The sequence below is a fragment of the Macrotis lagotis genome, chromosome 1 (genome assembly GCF_037893015.1).
Source record: "Macrotis lagotis isolate mMagLag1 chromosome 1, bilby.v1.9.chrom.fasta, whole genome shotgun sequence".
NCBI classification, from domain to species: Eukaryota; Metazoa; Chordata; class Mammalia; order Peramelemorphia; family Peramelidae; genus Macrotis; species Macrotis lagotis.
The window spans coordinates 276,969,434-276,994,194 of record NC_133658.1 but is presented as its reverse complement, the minus strand read 5'-3'; the positions used below and the strand labels follow the sequence as shown (position 1 = coordinate 276,994,194).

Here is a 24,761-nt window from a genome sequence, read left to right as displayed (position 1 = left end):
TTTCTTTATTTTTTTTCCTTTATAAACCTTTTTACATTTTTTTTAAGGCTCTTTGGATCTCTTTATTTTTTTGGCTTAACTTTATTTATTTTTTTTAATTAAAGATTTTATTTGAGTTTTACAATTTTTCCCCAATCCTACTTCCATCCCCCCACCCCTCCACAGAAAGCAATCCGTCAGTCTTTGCTTTGTTTCCATATTGTACATTGATCCAAATTGAGTGTGATGAGAGAGAAATCATATCCTTAAGGAAGAAACAAAAAGTATACGAGATAACTAGATTAAACAATAAGATATTTTTTTTTTCTAAATTAAAGGGAATAGTCCTTGAACTTTGTTCAAACTCTATGGCTCTTTATCTGGATACAGATGGTATTCTCCATTGCAGACAGCCCAAAATTGTTCCTGATTGTTGCACTGATGGAATGAGCAAGTCCATCAAGGTTGAACATCACCCCCAGAGATTATCTTTTCAATCATTGCTTGGAACCTGCTTTATTGACCTCTAGCCTCATGAAAATCCATTCTCTCAAGGTTACTAAATATTAGTTGCACTATTGTAGGTTTTGTTATTTTTCTCCACCTTTACCACACCCCTTATCACTACAAACCTGTTCTTATCTTCCTTCTTCCTTCTCAGAAAATTCCTTAGTAATAGATGCTCTTTTTCTTCTCACAGGGTCCTAGGCCACTTTGAGAAGCCACTGTTCCTGGAACTCTGCAAACACATGGTTTTTGTGCAGTTACACGAAGGAGAGTACATCTTCCGTCCTGGAGATCTTGTCAACAGTATTTACGTGGTGCAGGATGGGAGATTGGAAGTCTGCATTCAGGAAAATGTATGAATGTTCATTGGCTCTCAGTGGCTGGGCTGAGGATCTGTGATCATAGTATTTGTGGTGAGGCTAGAGAGCATAGTTAGAAGAGACCTTGAGTTGATTTCTATGTTTCACATTCCCTTTTTAAAAAATATATGAATTTTTTCAGTTACTAACATATATTATTGTTATATAACATAATCCTTTTCCTTCTATGAGTTTGCAAATTGGTAAATTTATAATCTGTAATGTCATTTAAGGAGATGGATCCTTTGACTTCAGGTGACTGTTACAAAGTTTTTACAATGCTCTGTATGGAATGGGCTTCCCTGAATAAACAGATTTATTTCTTAAAAAAACTTCTCACAAGTTCAGACTTTGTGGAACTGGCATGTAATTATTAGTGAGGGAAAATCCTTTATTCTAGCCTAAAAACACCAGTATGCTTTACTGAAGTTAGAGTTTCCTTTCAAGGGTTCTGATACTGGATCTTGGGAGCTGCTGATTCCATTTCACTGGACACTTAATAATTACCTAGCTGTATGGCCTTGGGCAAGTTACTTAAACCCATTGCCTTGCAAAAACCTAAAAAACAAAAAAACAAAAAAAAGAAATTTAGATCAGATCTGACCATTTAGATGGAACTGTGGGCTTGGAATGTTTACATTGCTCTGGATTCCACACTCTTACATCTATCTCTCTTTATTTTGCCTCCCAGCTTGCATATGAATAGCTGATCCTAGCAACTATGTATATAATGCTTATTATGTACCAGTATATACCAGTATAGTGGTACTGTGTAGCAATTCTGGGAAGTAGATACTATAATTATTCCCATTTTCAGGTAAGGAACCTGAGACAAACAGAGGTTAGGTAATTTGTCTGGGAAAACACATACAGCTAGCCCTGGCAAACCCAAATCAGACAATGATTAGTAACCTTGACCAAGGCATGACTGAACTATGCCTCTTTTGTCTCCATATCCAGTGATGTGGAATGAAAATTTATTTCAGAATTTTGTTTGAGCCAACTGGGAGCCCCGGCATAAAAATAAAAATTCCATGCAAGGTCAGTTTTCCAGGAAGTGTCTGTTTTGGACTAGTTTGACTCTTATTTGCCTTCTGTTTGCAGGATGGTACTGAGGTGGTGGTAAAAGAAGTTCTGCCTGGAGACAGTATCCACAGTCTCCTCAGCATCCTGGATGTCATTACTGTGAGTCTTTCTTCTTGGACACCCATCATCCCAGTGTCTATTCTACATACCCTCATGCACCAGTCTTGAAGCCCTTATTTTATTCTTGCTTATTGGGTCTCTGTTGGAAGTTGATTAGGCTTTAAAACTTACTTCTCAGTAAGTCATCGTTCTTCTTAGTTATATGTTATAAGAAGAATTTATGAGTAGAACTCACTCTTATTTTAAGAACAATAGAAGAACAGTCACTATCTTTGGAGATTGTTGGCAGCATATTTAAGTAGAGTTAGGCATTTGAAATAACAACTGTGTTTTTAATATATCAGAGGTTACATCTTTGTGATCATTCTAAGCTAAGCCCTGAGGGAACTTTAACCTTAATTCCTCTTAACAGCTTCTAGGTAGTTCTTAGAAACCATGATAGCCTTGTCAAGAATACAGTAGAGTCAGAAATTACAGACAAATGTCTATATCTTATCAGAATTCATTATGGTTCTCTAAGCTGTGGTATTCTAATTAGATCCTGATAGTTAAGTTTATTAAGGAATTAACAGACCCATCAATCAGTATTTAGGAGTATCTTGTCTTGATTTTCTATTTCAAAGAGTTCTTCAGTTTCTCCTTTAGTAGGACTGTTGCTTTGAATTGGCTTTTTCCTATATTAACCTTTTCAAGTATTAAAGGGATGAGGACTAGTCCTGTCATTTTATTGGCAATCTATTTCAAAAGTCAATCATTAAGTATTCAACTTTGACTTTCCCTAAAAAAGCGTAACTCAGACATAGAGTAGTTTGCAGAAATCTTATTGGGGATGGTTTGATTTAAAACTTTAGATTAAGAGGAATGAGGATGATGAGAAATGTAGACTTGTGAATATGTGGAAGGCTTATGAAGATAGAAATCTTTTCTCAAATTGCAGTTAAGGAACCAAATGGAGAAGGTACAATAGGTACTGGATAGAGATAGCAGCTCCTGTCCAATATGATTCATTAAGGTAGATTCCAGTAAATACAAAGAAAGTTGATAGATCAATGAGATGCTAGAATGGTTTCTTTGAAATGATGGAAATCTTCTTTATTGGAATGCAATAAGAATAGGTCTGACAAGCTTAATATCCAAGATTTCCATTATAATTTTTATTTTATTTTTTATTTATTTACACATTACTAAAATATTCTTGTTGTAAGAGTAAGTATAATCCCCTCTCCCCCTATAAAAATAAAAAAAAAACCTCATGAGAAATAAAGTGAAAGAAAGAGAAAAAAATGTGCTTCAGTTTATGTTCTGACACCATCAGCTCTGTCTCTGGGGTGGATTGCATTCTTTATCTTAAGTCCATCAGAGAGGTTACTTCCATATTTTTCCACTGTTGCTATTGCTGATTGTAATTCCCTCCATCCATTCCTCCCCACTACCATTTATTTTATTTTTCTCTCTCCTTTCACTCTGTCCCTCTTCAAAAATGAGCTGTGGGGCAACCAAGTGGTTCAGTGGACAGTGCACTGGCTCTGGGGCATTCCACCCCAGAGACTCAGCAACCAAACTTGATCCCAGACAGGCCACCCAATCCAAATACCCTACAAAACATTAAGGAAGAAAATGTGTTATATCTGACTATCCTCTACCATGATCTACTCTCTCCTCAATACCTACAACCCTCCTTCCCTCCCCATTTCCTTTTTTCCCATCCCCTTTCTCTCCTTTTTCTTTTAGATTTCTATTCTCTATTGAGTATGTATATATGTATGCTCTTTCCTCTCTGAGCCATTTCTGATGAAAATGAAGGCTCTCTCATTCCCCTCACCTTCCCCCTTCCATACCATTGCAAAAGCAATTTCTTGACTTTTTTACATGAAATATCTTAGCCTATTCTACCTCTCCTTTCTCTTTCTCCCAGTACATTTTCTTTTCATCCATTGACTCCATTTTTGCAATATATTATGCCTTCAAATTAAACTCTCTCCTGTGCCTTGTCTACATATGCTCCTTTTAACTGCTCTAATAAATGAGAAAGTTCATATGAGTATTATCTGTATCATCTTCCCATGCAGGAATACATGCAGTTCATCATTATTAAATCCCTCATAATTTACCCTTCTCATCCACTCTCTTTATGCTTCACTTGAATCCTGTACTTGAAGATCAAACTTTCTGTTCAGCTCTTGTCATTTCAGTGGGAACATTTGCAATTCCTGTTTCATTGAAAGTCCATCTTTTCCCCTGGAAGAGGATGTTCAGTTTTGCTGGGTAGTTGATTCTTGGTTGCATTCCAGGATCTTTTGCCTTCTGGAATATTATATATGATCTCTTAACATGGATGCTGCTAAGTCCTGTGTAATCCTGACGATATTTGAATTGTGTCCTTCTCACTGCTTTTGTAATAGATTGGTGGATTTTTTTCAATTTCTATTTTTCCCTCTGCTTCTAGGATATCAGGGCAATTTTCTTATAGAAATTCTTTAAAAATGAAATCAAAACTCTTTTCCTGATCATGACTTTCAGGTAGTCTAATAATTTTAAAATTGTTTCTTCTGGATCTGTTTATAGATCAGTTATCTTTTCAATGAGATATTTCACATTTTCTTCTAGTTTTTCATTCTTTTGGTATTGAATTATTATGTCTTGATTCCTTGCAAAGTCATTGGCATCCTTTAGCTCCATTATACATTTGAAGGATTTGTTTTCCTCAGAGAGCTTTATCTCATCTCCTTTTCCATCTGGGCATTCTTCTCCACATTAACTTTTTGGATTGTTTTATCCATTTGAACTAAATTGGTTTTTAACATAACATATTGTTTTCTTCAGCATATTTTTGGATCTCCTTGACTAAGCTTCTGACTTGGTTTTCATGTTTTTCCTCCATCTCTCTCATTTCTCTTCCCAGTTTTCCCTCTACCACCCTTATTTGATTTTCAAAATCTTTTTTGAGTTCTGTTATAGCCTGAGCCCAACTGCTGTATTTCTTGGAGTCTTTAAATGCAGAAGCTTGGACTTTTTCATCTTCTGAGTATGTATTTTGATATTCTCCACAGGACCAAAATAATTATCTATGGTCAGGTTTCTTTTTTTCTGTTTACTCATTTCCCCAACTTCCTGAGCTTTTGAGTATTATTGGGACACACCCACAAGGATCTCAGTTCTTTCAAGGTTTTATGGGAGACTCTGACTGCTCTCCTGCTTGTGCTCTGGTCTGTGGATGAGCACTAGCACATCCCCCGTCCCGGGGCTGTGAGGAGGATCCCTGCTCTATGATAGTATGGGAGCCCAGACTGTGACAAGGATCTGAATATGGACAAAGCCCCAGAGTCCTATCCCAGGGAAAGAGGAGAGACCACGACATTCTCTCCCCACTCCCTTACCTTCCATGGGCTGAGTGCTCTGGAAGCAGCTGCTGGGTGGTTCCCTGCTGGGTAGCTCACCAGGCAGCTCTGTGGGCCTGCTTCCATTTCCTGGGATCTGGACTGTGCTGAGGCCTGTGTCTGCACTGAGGAGGGCCATGCTGGTCTTGGTTTAGCCCTTGTCTGGCAGAGGTTTCCCTGCTGATCTCCAAGTTGTTCTTGGTGCTGCCTGGGTTGGCAGGTCAGGAAACTACTTCTGCTACCAGGAGCTGGCTCCCAGAGATCCAGGAGCCCTGTGAGCTGTTCCCTTAAGGCTGGAGCTCCTTAATTCTGGAGTGTTGCCGCCCCCTCCAACCACATGGAACAGAGCCTTTCCACGATTTTCCAGGTTATCTTGGGCTGCAGAATTGCCTCACTGAATCTTTCTATGGGTTCTTTCTCTCGAAAATTTAGTTAGTCATAATTTTAAGGTTTTTGAAATATTTTGGAGAGAGCCCCTAGGAAAAAGGCTGTTCTCCTGACACCATCTTGGCTCTGCCCCACTACATTATATTTCTTGATACCCTTGCTCTGAAGAGAGGAACTAGACTATATTCTGATAGGTTTATTTTTTTTTAGTTTTTTTTTTCAAGGCAATGGGGTTAAGTGGCTTGCCCAAGGCCACACGGCTAGGTAATTATTAAGTGTCTGAGGTTGGATTTGAACCCAGGTACTCTTGACTCCAAGGCTGTTGCTCTATTCACTGTGCCACTAGCTGCCCCTAGGTTTATTTTTTTTTTAAAGCCTGATATTTACAGATTTTTCTTAGAGGGTAGAATATTTATATTATTTTAGCTATTTTGCTTCCATCCAATATTACGACCTTTATTTATATGTCTCAGTTGGTAATTATCCTGTTGTGTTGTAAAGTTTCGTTTCTCCTTAAAGGGAAGTGTCTTGCTGATTTTGCTTTTCTAATAGGAATATCTATTATGTCTTCATTGTTTCAATAAATGCTTTGTCTGTGAGAAATAATTCATTTGAACTCCTATTTCAGCCAGTATTATTAATCAATTAGATTCCATAGGAATAGTGATTATAAGTTTGGTATATTAGGCCCCAGAGCTGTGAGGTACAGATTATAAATTCTTATATAATCTCTTTAGAATATTAAGGTATAAAATCTGGTATTAAACCTTATAAAAAAAAAAACCCTGGAAGAAGGGGATATCTCATATGTCTACTTCATTAGAGGGGCTCGTCGTTTGTTTAATAAAGTGCCATTGGATCAGAACTTTTTCTTAATCTCTTTTATTGTAGGTTGTACAATTTTAATCCTCATTAATCCTCATTTTCTTTAAATGTTTTTAAACATCTGAGATTATCCTTAGGTTCTTTTGACTCAGTAATCATATTTAACCTATCCCTACAGCTAATCATGATATTTGGAGTATTAATTAATTAAGGAGTATTAATCAGATTCTGCTCTCCAGAGAGGAGACATAGATCTGAACTTTGCTTAGAATTTCAAAACCAAATTTTTATCTTGTGTATTAACTTCTTACTAGGTAAAAATAAATTCCCTATTGATAACATAGAAGTTATACCAGAAAACCAACTGTTAACTTTTATATTTCTTTATTTCACTAATAGATCTCTGGTCTAAGAGAAGAGAATAATTAATATTCCTTTCCTGAGAATTATTTTGTTTGACTACAACATTCAGGTCATCAGTATATGATGGTCCGTAGGTGCATAGTAATATTGAATTTAGACTAAAGGTTAGGTAGAATTTCTTTTGTTTAAGAACACTAATCAAGTTTTTCATAGTAAAGCAAGGTAGTAAGATGAACTTTTGGAGGTAATGTGGAAAAAAAGTAATAGGTTGGCTTTGGAGTAAGTAGACTGGATTCAAGTCTTACCCATGACACATAGTACCTCCAAGATTGACTAAAAAGTCTTTTATTTGGCTTTTTTTTTTTTTTTTAGGTTTTTGAAAGGCAGTGGAGTTAAGTGGCTTGCCCAAGGCCACACAGCTAGTTGATTATTAAGTGTCTGAGGCCAAATTTGAACTCAGGTACTCCTGACTCCAGAGCTAGTACTCTATCCACTGCACCACCTAGCTATCTCCTTCTGTTTGGCTTTTAAAGCCTTTCATAATCTAGCTTCCTTTTGCCTTTTTGGTCTTCCTAACACCTAATTCCCCCCATTTACTCTTTGATCCAGTAACATTGGCTTCCTGGCTGCTCCACGAACAAAATACTCCATCCCCTGGCATTTTCTCTGTTTCCCATGCTTGGAATATTCTCCTCCTCCACTTCAGCTACTGACCTACCTGACTTTCTTTACCTTTCTCACCTTCTACAGGATACCTTCTTCTTAATTAAATCCTTTGAATTCTAATGCTTTACCTTTTCTAATTTTTTCCTTATTTATTCTAATATAACTTATTTTATATATATTACAAGTACACATGATGTTTACATGTTGTCTTCCTCATTAGTAAGTTTCTTGAGGGAAGGACTGCCTTTTGCCTCTTTTTTGAATCCCCAGCAATTATTTTAATATCTGGTACATAGTAAGAGCTTAATAAATGTTTATTGATTGATTTGTGGGATTTCTACTGCTGTAACCAGAAAAACAGAGAATTACAAGTTGTGGGGAAATTAGTAAAAGTTAGGCAGGCCCCAAGGGGGGTGACACCTTAATTTGAAAATATTTTGCAAAGAGGAAAAAATTTCAGTCTTGTATACAGTCAACTTCTTGAGTAAGCTCAAAAGGGAGTTTATTCTTTGTTGTTCATTATTCTGCAACAGATATTGACTTCACTTTTGTGTCTTTCTTTATGAAATCTCATTTGTTACAAAGCACATAATGGATAATGCTTGACCTGCAATATGAATTGTTCTGCTGGGAGTGGCAGTTATTACACGAGCTCTTAAATTAACTTTGAGGTTTAGTAATCAGTCTGTCTGGGACTATTCATTCCTTTCCCAGCCTGTTGTGATGAAGTCTTGTCACAATGTCAGCAATGATTCCACTTGCTCAGTGACAAGAATAGATCTTTTTCTTAGTGTAGTGGGAGTGGAAAATTTATGGGGTGACAATTGAGTGGAAAAATATACTATGTTATGATTAATTGATCATTTTGAAGGATATCATGTTTTTGTCTCACAAAACATTAATGTTTTGGTTGGAATATTTTTCAACCAAAATAATCAGCAAATTTGAAAATTAAATGTTTGTGAGCCATTTTTTATTAGAGTTTCTAAGGGATTAATATCTTCTTTCCTTCTCCATTCCCTTCCCTTTACTCCAATTTTTTTCCTCTTCCTAGGAACAGGTAATATGATTTAAGATAGATTTCTCTTGTTTCTCAGTCATTATTACCTCATAGAACTTTTGTGTTTAACTCTGAATCTTTGTTAAAAACTTGATGTTTGTTTTGGGGATGAAGAGGGGAAAGTAATTGACATTTAGGCTATTTAGAGACGACCAAAGAAAATAATAGGAATCTGGTATTAAAACATAAAAATGAATGTTCTAAATTCTCTTTCTGGAGTTATAATTTTAGATTGTAAATTTTCAGTAACCAGCAAATGCTTGAGGAAAGTTGAGGGATACATAAACCTAGAGCATTTTTGTTGTACTATTGTCAAAGAGCAAATACTTTGAGAAGGGTTTCTGGAATCTTTATATGCTTACATAAGACTTGTGTACGGAGAGGACCAAGTTCTCAACTGGATTCAGTTTTGGTCCTTTGGAACTATCAAAGTCCTTGGTAATGAACTTTTTAATAGGTAGTTGACTGTGAACTGACTTTTTCATGAGGTATAGATTGTAGATTGCTTCATTTCTTTCTTAGAATACAGTTTTCCCAATCTAAGAGGTTTTATAGTTTAAAAAAACCTAGCTAATAGTGAAAAACATTTATGAATTTCATTATTTTAATCAGAATTTACATGATAGGAACCTATTGTTCAACTTTCACTGTTTGCAATTAACAAAGCATTCTGAATAAAGTCCTATAATAGGAATGATTTGTTAACTAGGTTTGGGGAAGAAAAATGTCAAGAGAATTAGGAGCCAGCTATTTTTAGTTTGTATTCCCCATGATGTGACATAATAAAATGTATTATTAAAATATATTCTAGTTCTGTTTATCAAAGGACCCTTTCAGGCAGCTAGGTGGCATAGTGGATAAAGCACTGGCCCTGGAGTCAGGAGTACCTGGGTTCAAATCTGGTCTCAGGCACTTAATAATTACCTAGCTGTGTGGCCTTGGGCAAGCCACTTAACCCCATTTGCCTTGCAAAAACCTAAAAAAAAAGCACCCCTTCCATTTAGGTGAATTGTTTGAGCAAATATTTTTGAGTAATATGTGAAAGAAATGTGGAATTTGCTTGGTAGACTTTTCTTTGTTTTCTTAGTAACTTCCATTTGAATTAGAGAAACAAAGGTCTAATTGAAAACTCAGTCTAAAGCTTTGACTTCACATTATTCTCTTATTATCCTAATCCTGAGATTTTTTTTTTTTTTTTTTTGCTTTCTCTGATCCTGTACTATCCATTTAGGTTTGCCATTTCTTGATTCATAATGCCTTTTATTGGGAAGAGTGAACTGAAGAACTTGACCTTGCTAATGTCAATTCTAGTTTCTTTTTGACTGGGCTGGTCACCTACAATTCAAGAAGACAATCTCCCAGGGATCAGGCTTGGTCAGTAGTGGTGAATGCCCTTGTGCTTCTCGAGGGCCTCCTGTTGTAGGATTGTCACAGTAATCCAGAGGGAAGTTGCTTTTCTTCAATATGTCAGCATTTATAAAGCATATATTATGTTCCTTGCAGCGTGCTTGGCTCTGAGCATACAGTGATATAATTGACATTGTTCTAGACCACAATCATTTAACCCCAAATCTATTTCTCTTCTCAGCTTCTCTGTTTTTCTTAAGGGCATACATCTTTTAGAACTGCTCAGGTTCACAGCCTTGGAGTTAGTTACCCTTAGTTGGTAGAATTATAGATAAATAGCCAATCAACCCTTAGACCTGTTCACTTTTCTCCACTGATGTGGTTAGTTAGCATCCTCATTTAGGTCCAAATCACTTCTAACAGACTTTCTATTACTAATGAATGCATAGCAGTTATTCATCTCACTCATCTTCACTAGGATTGTCATTCTATTACAGGGCCATGCAGCTCCATATAAAACCGTCTCTGCCAGGGCAGGAATACCATCTGCTATTTTAAAACTTCCAGCTGTTGCTTTCCAAGGTGTCTTTGAGAAATACCCTGAGACCTTGGTGAGGGTAGTACAGGTGGGTCAAATTTTATGTTCTTTTCTTCTCTGGTAGCTACTGGACATCACTCCAGGATTTTCCTCCATAGGGAACTTTTTGAGATATTTTCAAGTCTGATCAGCAATTTTGCTGAAAAATGATACCAACATCTACTCTATTTTTTTAAAAAATGTTCTCAGGAAAAGAAAAGATGCAAATTCATTTAGCAGGGCTGAATATTGGGGCTGTAGGAATATCTGTCCCAAGTATGGGTATCTGAAGAATTTTGAGCCTAATGTTGCTTCTGTCTTGCCAGATCATAATGGTACGACTGCAGAGGGTGACCTTCCTGGCTCTACATAATTACCTAGGACTTACTACTGAACTCTTCAATACTGTAAGTAGAAAAATCCATCTGTTAAACCAGATTTCATTCCTCAACACAATAATTTCATTTTCCTAAAACTTGGAAATTCAATTTTTTTTATCTTGTTCAAAATATCTATATTAGCCTTGATGTGGAAAAATTATAAATTATGCTTATGTTTTCACTTTTATCCTAAGACTGATGATTAGTTTTTCAAAACTTCTTTTGATTAGTTGAACATTTAAATTCTGAGTACAGTAATATGAAAAGATTTTATTCTATTGTAAGAAATGAATATGAAGAATTCAAGAAACCTCCCTTTCTCCTCTAAGTGCTTAGTATTTTCCTCCTTTTTTAACCCTCATAACTGGAAAGGATAAAATATCAGACATTCTTACATATCCATTGACTGATGACTCTTTAAGGTCTCTTTAAAGTGAGTTTCATTTAATCAATTACCTCATGTTGCCATCTTATTGGTATATTATTCCCTGCTATTTTTTGGCTTTTATCACCCCAAAATGGCTCACTCTACCTCCACTGTTCTTTCTCATCTCCTCTAATAAAGTTTCTGATAATACCAAGTATAAATGACTCATATGTTTAGTTGCTATAGTTGTAGATAAGTCAGATTAAAGTATTCAGGGCCTTAAGTTGGCTTAACAACGCCAATCATATTTTTTTTGTTTAGCTTTTATTTTGTAAAAATGTATTGATACAATTTGTTTTGATATAATATATTAATTTTTTTTGAAAAAGATGTCTTTTTTTTAGGTTTTTGCAAGGCAAACGGGGTTAAGTGGCTTGCCCAAGGCCACACAGCTAGGTGATTATTAAGTGTCTGAGACTGGATTTGAACCCAGGTACTCCTGACTCCAAGGCCGGTGCTTTATCCGCTACACCACCTAGCTGCCCCAAAAAAGACGTCTTTTAAAAAAATTTACAGTCATTTCCTGATCTATCTTACCTAGCAGTAAAGAAAAAGTTAAGAAAAAACAAAACAAAGCTACTATCTGACTCAAATGCAACATTCTGTGCTTGAATTCTCCCTCCCTGTACCAGAAGGAAGATTCTGAATAGTTTTTCCTCTATTCTCCAGAAGCAGAATTGTTATTGTGGTTAATCAAAGTTGAGTTGCTTTTTAGCATTGCTTTTCATTTACATTACTGGGATCACTATGTGTATTGTTCTCTTGGTTCTCCTTTCTTTGTTCTGTTTCATTTAATCATATCTTTCTGTGATTTTCTAAATTCCCTAAGTTCATTGGCGTTTTTTGCAATGCAATAATTTCCCATTACTTAAATATGCCATAATTTGTTCGGCCTAGTACAGCCATTCAGATTTCACATTGTTTTTATTTTTTTGCTACCACAAAAAAGTGTTGCTTCAAATATTTTGGTATCTATGGAACCTTTCTTGTGTATATTTTTGGGTCCTCTTTGTTCATTCTGTTGCTTCATGCAAGCCTTTGCATGTTCTGGGGATTCTTTGTATTCATCCTTCTTTGCTTCATTTATGTTAGCATACCTTAGTTTGCTGTTTAGTAGTTCGGTCATTGAGCACATTTTTTTCTCCAGTTTTTTGTTATCACAAATAATGCTGCTTGTTTTTGTACATATGGGTCTTTTCTGACTGTTAATCACTCCCTCAGGTTAGAATTCTAATAGTAGGATCTCTAGTTTAAAAGTAATCCACAATTAAAAAGCTTTTTTGCATAATTCCGAATTGTTTTCTAAAATAATTGAATAATTCTATAGCTCTATCAGTAGCACGGTATCCATATTTCCACAGATATGGATACCGTGCTACTGATAGAGCTATTTTCCTCCTAGACTGTTTTTTAAAATTATTGTATGCTAATTTGATGCATATATAAGACAATTCAGTATTTTTAATGCAATATATTCTTTTTAAAATTAAAAATATTTTTCACATTTTTTTGTTTTGAGCTCAAAATTCTCTCCCTCCTTTAAACCCTTATCCTCATCCATTGAGAAGACAAATAATATACCAATTAAACATGTGAGTCATGTAAAACATATTACTATTTTAGCCATGTTGTAAAAAAATTTTTAAAAGCAAGAAAATAAAAATATAAGCTAAAGGAAAAAATAAAGGCAGTGAAAGCAATCATTTTTCATTCTGCACTCAGAGTTCATAATTTCTGTGAAGAAAGCTTTTTTTAAATCATAAATCCTTTGGAATTGTCATGGATCATCATACTGAACAGAATATTTAACTCTTTCTCAGTTGTTTATTGTTCCTATGTACACTGTACTCCTGGTTCTACTCACTTCCCTTCATATAAGTCCTTCCTTGTTTCTCCTGAAATCATCCCATTTGTCATTTCATATATATATATAGCATAATAGTATTCCATCAAAATCATATGCCATAGCTCATTCAACCATTCCTCAGTTGTTGGGCATCCCCTCAATTTCTAGTTCTCTGCCACCATAAAAAGAACTGCTATAAATAATTTTGTACATTTGTACTTATCCATAGATCTGACAAATAATTTGCATATATCACCCTTTAAATATAAATTATAGGCTTATTTTGTCCTTAGCTTGATATACGGTATGAGATGTTGATCTATGCCTAGTTTCTTTTCTTTTCTTTTTCTTTTTTTTTTTTTTAGGTTTTTTTGCAAGGCAAATGGGGTTAAGTGGCTTGCCCAAGGCCACACAGCTAGGTAATTATTAAGTGTCTGAGACTGGATTTGAACCCAGGTACTCCTGACTCCAGGGCCGGTGCTTTATCTACTGTGCGACCTAGCTGCCCCTATGCCGAGTTTCTATACTTTTTTTTTTTTTTTTTTTTATCAAATAGTGAGTTCTTGCCCTCTAAACTTGGATCTGAGTTTTGCAAGCTCTAGATTACTTTGGGATAGCTAGGTGGCACAATGGATAAATAGCTAATCTTAGAATCAGGAAGACCTGATTTTAAATCTTATTATCTCTACAACCCTGGGCAAGGTACTTAATACTGTTTGCTCGAGAAAGAAATGGCAAATTATTCCAATATCATTGCCAAGGAAACCCCAAATGGGGTCACAGTCAACTATACAATTAAAAAAAATTACTATTTCTTTTTCCTTCTTTTTATCTATTCCACTGATCAACCATTTTGTTATCTAGTTTTGATTGTTTTGATTATTACTGAATATAGCTTAAAATCTGGTACTGCTAGGCCTTCACGTTTTTGCTCGTTAATTCCCTTGATATTCTTGGTTTTTTGTTCTTCTAGTTGAATTTATGATTTTTATAGCTCTATTAAAGTAATTCTTTGATATTTTTATTGATATGGTACTGAATAAGTAAATTTTTTTTTATTTTTAGATTTTTCAAGGCAATGGGGGTTAAGTGGCTTGCCCAAGGCCACATGGCTAGGTAATTATTAAGTGTCTGAGGTCGGATTTGAACCCAGGTACTCCTGACTCCAAGGCCGGTGCTCTATTCACTGTGCCAAGTAGCCACCCCCATGAATAAGTAAATTAGATAGAATTGTCATTTTTTATTATATTGAATTAGCCCACCCATGAGCAATTAATATTTCTCGAGTTTTTCACATCTGTCATTATTTGTATGAAAAGTATTTTTGTAATTGTGTTCTTCCCTTTCCTGTGTGTGTCTTGGCAGGCATTTTTTTATTACATATATATTTTATTTATATAAAAATATATATAAATAACTTATGCTGTTTGTAATTATTTTGAATGGATTTTCTCTTTCCATCTCTTCCTCCTGAGTTTTGCTGATATTATGTGGAAATGCTAATGATTTTGGGGGGTTATTTTATATCCTGTGACTTTGCTTAAATTGTTAATTGTTTCAAAATAGTTTTTAATTGATTCACCAGGGTTTTCTAAGTATGCCATAACATCACCTTCAAAGTGCTAGTATTGTTTCCTCATTACCTATTCTTATTCCTTTACTTTCTTTTTTAATTCTTATTGCTATAGCTAGCATTCCTAGTACAATATTGAATAATAATGGTGATAATGGACATTCTTGCTTCATCTCAATCTTATTAGTTTATCCCCATTACTGATAATGCTTGTTTTTGATTTTGATAAATATTATCATTTTAAGAAAATCTCTATTTATTCCTATACTTTCTAATGTTCTTGCTGTTTTTATAGGAATAGGTGTTGTATTTTGTCAAAAGTTTTTTTTTAATTTATTGATACAATCATACTTTTTTTATTATGGCATGATATAATTAATTGTGCTTATAGTTTTGCTAATATTGAGCCATCCCTGCATTCCTAGCTTAACTCCGACCTTATCAAGTATATGATCTTTGTGATTTATAGGTGTAATTTGCATCAATATTCATTAGTTTCAGTGTTCATTAGTTCATGTTTTCTTTCATTGTTTTTACTCTCCCTTGTTTAGGTATCAAAACCATATTTGTGTCATAGAAGGAATTTGTTTAGGACATTTTAACCTACTGTTTTCAAAATATTGCATGGTATTGGAATTAATTGTTCTTTAAATTCTTCCTATGAATTCTGTGGCTTGGATTCAGCCATTGATGACTTGTTAAATTTATTTTTTAAGAAAAAAGCTTATCTAAATATTCTGTTTTCTCTTCTATTAGATCTGGGCAATTTATACTTTTTAAAAAATATTCATCTATTTCATTTACAGTATCTGTTTTATTGACATATAAAGGGACAAAATGACTTCTAATATTTCTTTAATTTCATGACCTTTTTATTTCTGATACTGGTAGTTTTTGGGGTTTTTTTTTAGCTTTTTTTTTCCAAGACAAATGGGGTTAAGTGGCTTGCCCAAGGCCACACAGCTAGGTAATTATCAAGTGTCTGAGACTGATTTGAGCCCAGGTACTCCAGACTCCAGGGCCAGTGCTTTATCTACTGCACCACCTAGTTGCCCCCTGGTAGTTTTTTTTTTTAATTAACCAAATTTTCATGAGACCAGTTACCAATTTTATGCTTTTTTTATGCTTAAATGCTTTTTTTAACTTAACATTTTTATTAATCTCTCCTTTTTTTTTTTCAGGATTTCTGTTTTGGTGTCTAATTGGAGATTTTTAATTTCTTTTTCTTTTTTTTTTTTTTTAGTTGCATGCCCAATTCATTGAGCTGTTCTTTCTCTCTTTTCTTGTTGTAAGCATAAATTTTCCCCTAGGTTCTTCTGTGGCTACATTTCACAAATTTTAGTATATTGACTCATTGTAGTCATTACTTTAATGAAATTGTTGATTGTTTCTTTTCTTTCTTTTTTTTTTTTGCAAGGCAATGGAGTTAAGTTACATGCCCAAGGTCACATAGTTGGGTAATTATTAAGTGTCTGAGGTCGGATTTGAACTCAGGTTCTCCTAATTCCAGGGTCAGTGCTCAATCTACTGTCCCAACCAGCAGCCCCCATTGATTGTTTCTGATTCATTCTTTGATTCACTCATTCTTTAGGATTTGATGATCAGTTTTCAATTAATTTTTAGTCTCTGCTTCTACGTTCTTTGTGTTGAATGTAATTGTTGCATTATAGTTCCCGAAAGTACATTAAATATTTCTACTTTCTACATTTGTTTAAGAGCTGTTTATGCCCTTTATATATGATCACTTTTTATCAAGGTGCTAAGTGTAGTTATTTCTATTTCCATTCAGTTTTCTCCAAAAGTCTAATATAGCTAAAATTTTAAAAATTCTGTTCATCTCCTTAATTTACTAGTTTTGGGAGGGGTAAGTTAAGAGTTCTCCATTAACATAGTTTTATTGTCTATTTCCTCCTGTAACTCATTTAATTTTTCTTTAAGAATTTGGATGCTATACCATTTGGTGCATATATGTTTAGTCTTCATATTACTTCATTTTTTATGATTTTTAAAATTTATTTTAATTTAATATTTTATTTTTCCCAATTACATGTAAAAACAATTTTTAGCATTTATTCTAAAATTTTTAGTTCTAAATCTCTCACTCCTTCCCCCCCATTGAGAAGGTAAGCAATTTGATATACGTTATACATATGCAGTCACACAAAACATTTTCATATTAGTCATGTTGTAAAAGAAAACAGACCTAAAAAACCCAACCCAAAACAACCCAAGAAAAAATAAAGAAAAAGTATGCTTTTATCTTTATTTAGACTCCATGTGGTATTAGAAAGAACTTAATCTTATTGCATTTGTCATGATTTCTCACTCATATTTATGTGTTTCTCTCAAGTCTCGTGCTTTAATACCAAATTTTCTATTCAATTCTGGTCTTTACATCAGGAATGTCTATAACTCCTTAATTTCATTAAATATCTATTCCCCCCCATCCTCAATTAGGTTATTCTTAGTTTTAATAGCTCCTTTGACTTCTGGAATATTATATTCCAAACCCTCTGCCTTTTTATCTTGTTGGCTACTAAATTTTGTCTGATGCTAACTGTGGTTTCATTGTATTTGAATAGTTAGTTTCTTTCTAGCTGTTTGGATTATTTTCTCCTTGTAAGGTCTGGAATTTGGCTATAATATTCCCCAAATTTTCATTTGGGGATTCCTTTTAGGAGGTGATTAGTAGATTCTTTCAGTTTCAATTTTGTCTTGTGGTTCAAAGATATCTGGGCAATTTTTCTTTATAGTTTATTGAAAATCTTATGTCTAGGTTTTTTTTTTCTGATCATGACTTTCAGGTAGCCTGATAATTCTTACATTATCTTTCCTTGATCTGTTTTCCAGTTCATTTGTTTTTCTGTTGAAATATCTCACATTTTCTTCTATTTTTTTCTTTCTTTTGACCTTTTTAAATTACCTTCCATTTGGCCAATTATAATTTTTTTTTAGGTGTTTGTAAGGCAAATGGGGTTAAGTGGCTTGTCCAAGGCCACACAGCTAGGTAATTATTAGGAAATTATTAAATGTCAGAGGTGCTCTATCCATTGTGCCACCTAACTTCCCCCAATTCTAATTTTTAAGAAATTAGTTTCTTTTGTAAGGATACTTAATTTACTAATTGGTTAATTCTGTTTTTTAAAGAGTTATTTTGGGGGCAGCTAGGTGGCGTAGTGGATAAAGCACTGGCCCTGTAGTCAGGAGTACCTAGGTTCAAATCCAGTCTCAGACACTTAATAATTTCCTAATAATTACCTAGCTGTGTGGCCTTGGGCAAGCCACTTAACCCCGTTTGCCTTGCAAAAACCTAAAAAAAAAAAAAAGTTATTTTCTTTGATACTTTTGGTACCTTTTTTTACCCAACTGTTAATTATCTTTTCATTCTCAGTTTTTTCCTCTTTTGCTCTTATTTGATTTTTAAATCATTTTTCCTCCCTCTTTTTTCTATTTTTCTGTATCTCTCCTAACAATTCTTGTTGGGCTTGTTTCCAATCAGCATTTCCTTTGGGGTTTTGCTTGTAGGTACTTTGTTGTCTTCTGAGTTTGTGTCTTGAGTTTCCCTATCACCACACTACCTTTTTATGGTCAGGTTCTTTATTGTTGTTTGGTCACTTTTTCTGCTTCTTTTTTTAAATGATATTTTATTTTTCCATTTACATGTTATTAAAGTTTTTCAACATTATCTATATCCATATACATATTTTTAAGTTACATAATTTCCTTCTACCCTCCCTTCCTACCTCCTTCCTCTCAGAGTACAAACAGTCAGGTGAATATTGTACATACACATTTGTATTTAACATGTTTACAGATTAGTCATTTTTTGAATAGTGATTTAGGATTAAGGAAAAAGAAAGAAAACCTTGAGATAGGAAAGAAATACGCAATAGAAATTTTAAAAAAGAGAGTGGTACTGTTCATTCAGATTCTGAAGGGTTTTTGTTTTGTTTTGTTTTGTTTTTCTTCTCCTGGATGTGGATAGCATTATCTATAGTCTGTCTCCTAGGGTTGTCCTAGCTCTATGAAATGCTGAGAGGAGCTGCATCCACCAATGTTGATCGATTCTGTGTTGTCATTAATGTGTACAATGGTCTCTTGGTTCTGCTCCCTGCATCAGTTCCTGTAATTCAATCCACGCTTCTCTAGAGTCTGACCATTCATGGTTTCTTATAGAAGAATAGTACTCTATAAAATTCATTTAGCATAATTTATTCAACCACTCCCCAGTTGATGGACATCCCCTCAATTTCTAATTCTTTGCCATTATGAAAAGATCTAGTTTATTTTTTAACTTCAAACTTTAAGTTGGAGTTCGGGTCTGCTCCCTCTGTTAGAGGATAGAGCAGTGGTCACTATCCCAAGTTTCAGGCTTTTATGCCTTGTTATTTTCACAGCTAGTTCTAAAATTTTATAAGTTTTCAGTGCTTCTGGGGTGGTATGATCTGGGAAGAGGTGTGCTCACTGCTTTTCTAGTCTGTGCTCTGTTCTTTACCCAGGAAGAGCTCTTGCCCTCTTGTTGACCACACATGCTAGTGCTCCTAGAACAAGTAATGAGCAATGGAGTTGCCAAATGGCATTGTTACTACACCCAGTACTCTCATAGTGATTCCCTATTTCCTTTTTCTGAACAAGTGTCCAATCCTCTCACTGTTTCTGGACAGGGAGAGCTCCCAGTACTGCTCCTGCTACCCCTTTTGCTGCTATCACCACTTCTTGGCCCCCATCCCAGTACTACAGACCTCTCCTTTTAACCTCTTAAGTTGTCCTGGACTGGAAAAATACCTTGCCTCAACCTTTCATTGATCATATTGCTCCAGAATTCGATATGTGTTTTTAAAAAGTTGTTGTAAAGGAATTATTGGGAGAAATCAGCCAGAATGCTCCATTTTATCTACCATCTTGGCTCTGATTCCAGTGTATTTCTCAGTTAATAATTGATATTTTTTGAAAATCTCTTCACTTTGGGGCAGCTAGGTGGCACAGTGGATAGAGCACCAGCCCTGGAGTCAGGAGTACCTGAGTTCAAATCCGGCCTCAGACACTTAATAATTACCTAGCTGTGTGGCCTTGGACAAGCCACTTAACCCCATTTGCCTTGTAAAAAAAAAATTAAAGAAAATCTCTTCACTTCACAAAGAAAATCTCTTCACTACCAAAATAAGGTAGTTTTAAGTTTTCCTTGTGTACCTCCTGCTTTTGGACTCTTTTTATATGAGAGATAACAGAAGTTTTCTTCTTTGATCAAAATCTTTCATTTGCTTTTTTATTTTTTCTCCCAGGAAAATCAGGCTATCCCTTTGGTATCTGTGGCTAGTGTAACAGCCAACAAAATTAAGAGGCAAATGTCCTGTCCAGCATCAGATGAAGAACAACGGGGAGAGAAGGTTGAGAAGTCCCAAGAATGCTCAGAACCAGGTGATGATCTAGATAGAGATTGACTGGCCAGTGGAGGTAGGCAGCAGGACTACCCTAAGCACCTTTGCAGGACTGCATGGGGTAGAGGGAAGCACACTCCATTGGAATTAGAAGATATGGATTCAAGTCCTAGGACTTTCACTTACACATGGGATATGTCTCTTAAGTTTCTTAATCTCTTTCTTCTATGAAGTGAAGAGAATGCTGCCTTGTTCTTCAGAAAAAGTTGTACAAATCAAATAAGATAATATGTATGAAAGTATTTTGTAAAAAGAAAAATGCTATGTAAATGTAAATAGCTCTATTATTACTCTCCTCTTCATCATTACTTGATAATAAATCATTTATCCTTAATTATCTACTGGAGCTAGGAATATCTACCTCTCCTAAAATTTTACCCTACTCATTTCTTTCTTTGCTGTTTTTTGTTTTTGTACCTGCCTTACAACTGAGGTCAACTATGTTCTCTTCATGTTGTTGTCCCTGTGCCTTTTTCTTAATAATATAGTATGAGGCACACTAAAACTTATGAAGAAGGAAAGGTTTAGTGGGCTTTAAGCTGGTACTGGTCCAGAAGGTAATATTTCTAGAAACTTTCTAGTCATCAGGACTGTTTTGTCGTGACAATATATTTTTGTTATATAATTGACCAGTAAGATTTAACCTATTGCTAGTTAAAGCTAGGTTGATCTGAACTGTGAAAAATAGCATAATAATTGCTGTGGAATGAGGAGCACAGTAAACTTTGTTTAGAGCATAGAGAAGAAGTAATCAAGGTGTTACAATTTTTTTATAGTAAAAAGATAAAGGAGGGGGTGGCTAGGTGGTGCAGTGGTTAATACACCAGCCCTGGAGTCAGGAGTACCTGAGTTCAAATCCAGCCTCAGACACTTAATAATTACCTAGCTGTGTGGCCTTGGGCAAGTCACTTAACCCCATTGCCTTGCAAAAATCTAAAAAAAAAAGAAAAGAAAAAGCTCAAAGGAAGTAGCAGAGTCTCACTCACTATATAAAGGAATTTTGGCAACTAGCAGAAGGCTATTATTTTATTTGAAATTAGGAAAAGAAAGATACAAGTTATATTTATCTTTATGTACTGGGAAGTGTAGATCATGGGATTTAGACTTGAAAATACTTTAGAGTATCATCTAGTTTGATTCTTTCATTTTACACATGGGTAAATTGAGACCCAGAGATATTAAATGACTTTCCCATTTACATGTGGTTATTAAGCAGCTGGTCTAGAATTTGAATCTGGGGGTTTGATGCCAAATATAATGCTTTTCCCACAACCCCAGGCTGTTCCCATTTGCCAAGATTAGTAGGCTGTGGCTGGTGTGCCAGTGCCTAGGTACAGACCCTGCAAGAATGGTTTCCTTCATGAACTTAATAGATCAGTCATATTAGTGGGTTTTTTGGTTTTTATTTGAGGTTTTGCAGAGTTCAAGGAGCAGGGGTCCCCAAGATTTTGATTGAGGCACTGTGAGGATAAAGTACATTCTTGATGACAGGCATATCTAGAGATAGTTGCTCCAAGTCTCATATATTTAGAAAGGGAGAGAAGCTGAGTATCCTGAATATTTTGCATCAGTTGAAGGAATTGGATCAGGAGACATCTTAGAATGGAAGAGGAAGGAGTTCAGTGAGCATTCTTAGTGGCTTTGGCTTATGTCCTGTTTCCACCTGACAGATCATAAGAGGGGAAGCAAGTTAGAGATCTCTGAGCTTCTTGTGAAGCGGAGCTTCTCCAGTCCACTGCCTTCGATGCATGGAGAGAGTTTTGATGAACTAGAAAAATTCCAAGGGATTGGACCTGACACACTGGCAACTCAAGGTAAAAGAGAACTCAGGGACTCCCTGGTGCTGTTTGGCAGATTTGGATTCTCTCTTTGTTCTTTTTTTAGTCCAGATTGGGAGGAAAATCCAAGAGATTTCTTTGTAGGGTAGACTCAGATTCTTTGACAGATAACAGAGTACTGACAGAGTACTTTTTGTACTCTTTTTTTGTTGTTTTGGTGATGGTCTGGGGAAGCAAATTGATTATTCTTTTTAAAAATTTTTTATTATATGAATATTTTGTTTCCCAATTATATACAATAGTCGTTTCTACCAATTTTTTTGTAAGATTTTGAATTTTACAATTTTTTTCCTTCTCTTCCTTCCTTCCCTCTCCCAGCAGAAGGCAATCTGATAATCTTTACATTGTTTCCATTATATGCATTGATCAAAATTGAATGTATTGAGAGAAAAAACATATCCTTGAGGAAGAATTAAATATTAGAAGTAGCAAAATTATGTAGTACATAAAAGACAACTTTTTTCAAAAATTAAAAACTTTAAAATAATAATTGTTGGTCTTTGTTTAAATGCCACAGTTCTTTCTCTCGATACAGATGGTGTTCTCCATCACCGATACCCTAAAACTGTCCCTGATTATTGCACTGATGGAGTAAGCATGTCCATCAAGGTTGATCATCAGCCCCATGTTACTGTTAGGTACAATATTCTTCTCGTTCTGCCCATCTCACTCAGCATCAATTCATGTAAGTCTTTCCAGGCTTCTCTGAAAACCTACCCCTCCTGATTTCTAATAGAACAACAGTGTTCCATCACATACATATTCTACAGTTTGTTCAGCCATTTCCCAATTGATGGACTTCCCCTCAGTTTCCAATTCTTTCTCACCACAAATAGAACTTCTATGAACATTTTTATACAAGTGCTATACAAGTAAAAACCTTTTTCTCTTTAGGGTATAGACCTGGTAGTGATATAGCTGCATCAAAGGGTATGCACATTTTTATTACCCTTTGGGCATAATTCCAGATAGCTCTCCAGAAAAGTTGGATGAGTTCAGAGGGATCTAGACCTAGCAATGCTATTGCTGGGTCAAAGGGTATGCACAGTTTTAAATTTGGGCATAATTCCAAATTGCTCTCCAGAATAGTTGGATTGTTTTTCAACTCCACCAAGAGTGTTTTAGTGTTCCAATTTTCCCACATCACCTCCAACTTTTGTCATTTTCCTTTTCTGTCATATTAGTCAATTCTGATAGATAAGAAGTGGTTCCTCAGAGTTGTTTTAATTTGCATTTCTCCAATCAATAGTGATTTAAAGCATTTTTTCATAGGACTATAGATATCTTTGGTTTCTTCTGAAAACTGCTTATTCATATCCTTTGATCATTTTTCAATTGGTGAATAACTTGTATTTTTTTTTAGAAAGACTTTATTTATTTTGAGTTTTACAATTCCCCTCCATTCTTGCTTCCCTCCCCCCACCCCACACAGAAGGCATTCTTTTAGTCTTTACATTGTCTTTACATTGTATCCATGGTATATATTGGTCTCAGTTGAGTGTGATGAGAGAGAAATCATATCCTTAAGGAAGAAAAATAAAGTATAAGAGATAGCAAAACTACATAATAATATAATGGGGGTTTTTTCCCCTAAATTGAAGGTAATAGTCTTTGGTCTTTGTTCAAACTCCACAATTCTTTCTCTAGATACAGATGGTATTCTCCATTGCAGACAACCCAAAATTGTCCCTGGTTGTTGCAAATAACTTGTATTTTTATAAATTTAGTTCAGTTCCTTATACATTTGCAGAAATTAAACATTTTATCAGAGAAATTCATGGTAAAAAATTTTCCCAGCTTTCTGCTTTCCTGCTAATTTTGGCTGCATTGTGGTGTGTATATGTGTGTGCAAATCCTTTTTAATTTAATTTTATATCCCATAATTTTTCTCTTACCTCTTGCTTGGTCATAAATTTTTCCCTTATGCATAGATGTGAGAAGGAAACTATTCCATGCTCCTCTATATTTTTAAATGATATACCTATTTTTCCTCCTCTTCCTCCTCCTCTTCCACAATGGGGTTAAGTGACTTGCCCAAGGCCACACAACTAGGGAATTATTAAGTATCTGAGGCCAGATTTGAACTCAGGTACTCCCAACTCCAGGGCCAGTGCTCTATCCACTGGGCCATCTAGCCGCTCCATGATATACCTATTTTGACTTTATCTTGGTATATGGTGTGAGATGCTGGTTTATACCTAGCTTAGTGACCCCTTGTCCCAAAAGCCTGGATCTTTATCAGATTGATAACTATGGTTATTTGCTACTATGTATTGTATACCTAATCTACTCCTCCTATCCACCTCTGTATTTCTTAGCCAGTGACAGATTTTCCTGATAATTACCATTTTGTTATATAGTTTGAAATATGGCTAAATCACTTTTCTTTAAAATTAATTTTTTGTTGTTCTTGATCACTTTTCCTTCCAGTTGAATTTTGTTATTTTTTTCTAGTCCTATAAAATAATTTTTTGATAGTTTGTTGTGGTACTGAATAAGTAAATTAATTTAAGTAGAATTGTCATTTTTATTATATTAGCTTAACCTCATGAATAACTGATATTTTCCCAATTGTTTATATCTGACTTTATTTGTATGAAAAGTTTTTTGTAATTGTTTTCATATAGTTCTGGGTTTATATTAGTCAATAGATTTCCAAGTCTTTT

At 34.9% G+C, this 24,761-nt stretch overlaps 1 protein-coding gene across 6 annotated transcripts in view; it reads left to right on the top strand.

Moving 5' to 3' along the window:
• PNPLA7 (patatin like domain 7, lysophospholipase) overlaps positions 1 to 24,761 on the top strand; it is a 260,431-nt gene that overhangs the window by 39,742 nt on the left and 195,928 nt on the right. For 5 of the 6 annotated variants that reach the window (XM_074210559.1, XM_074210555.1, XM_074210553.1 and 2 more), the window contains 6 exons: positions 680 to 839; positions 1,950 to 2,030; positions 10,514 to 10,642; positions 10,920 to 11,000; positions 20,102 to 20,237; positions 21,928 to 22,071. In XM_074210559.1, coding sequence (XP_074066660.1) covers positions 680 to 839; positions 1,950 to 2,030; positions 10,514 to 10,642; positions 10,920 to 11,000; positions 20,102 to 20,237; positions 21,928 to 22,071 — 731 coding nt within the window. The remainder of the gene's footprint in view (positions 1 to 679; positions 840 to 1,949; positions 2,031 to 10,513; positions 10,643 to 10,919; positions 11,001 to 20,101; positions 20,238 to 21,927; positions 22,072 to 24,761) is intronic. The other variant, XM_074210556.1, reaches the window with a different exon arrangement.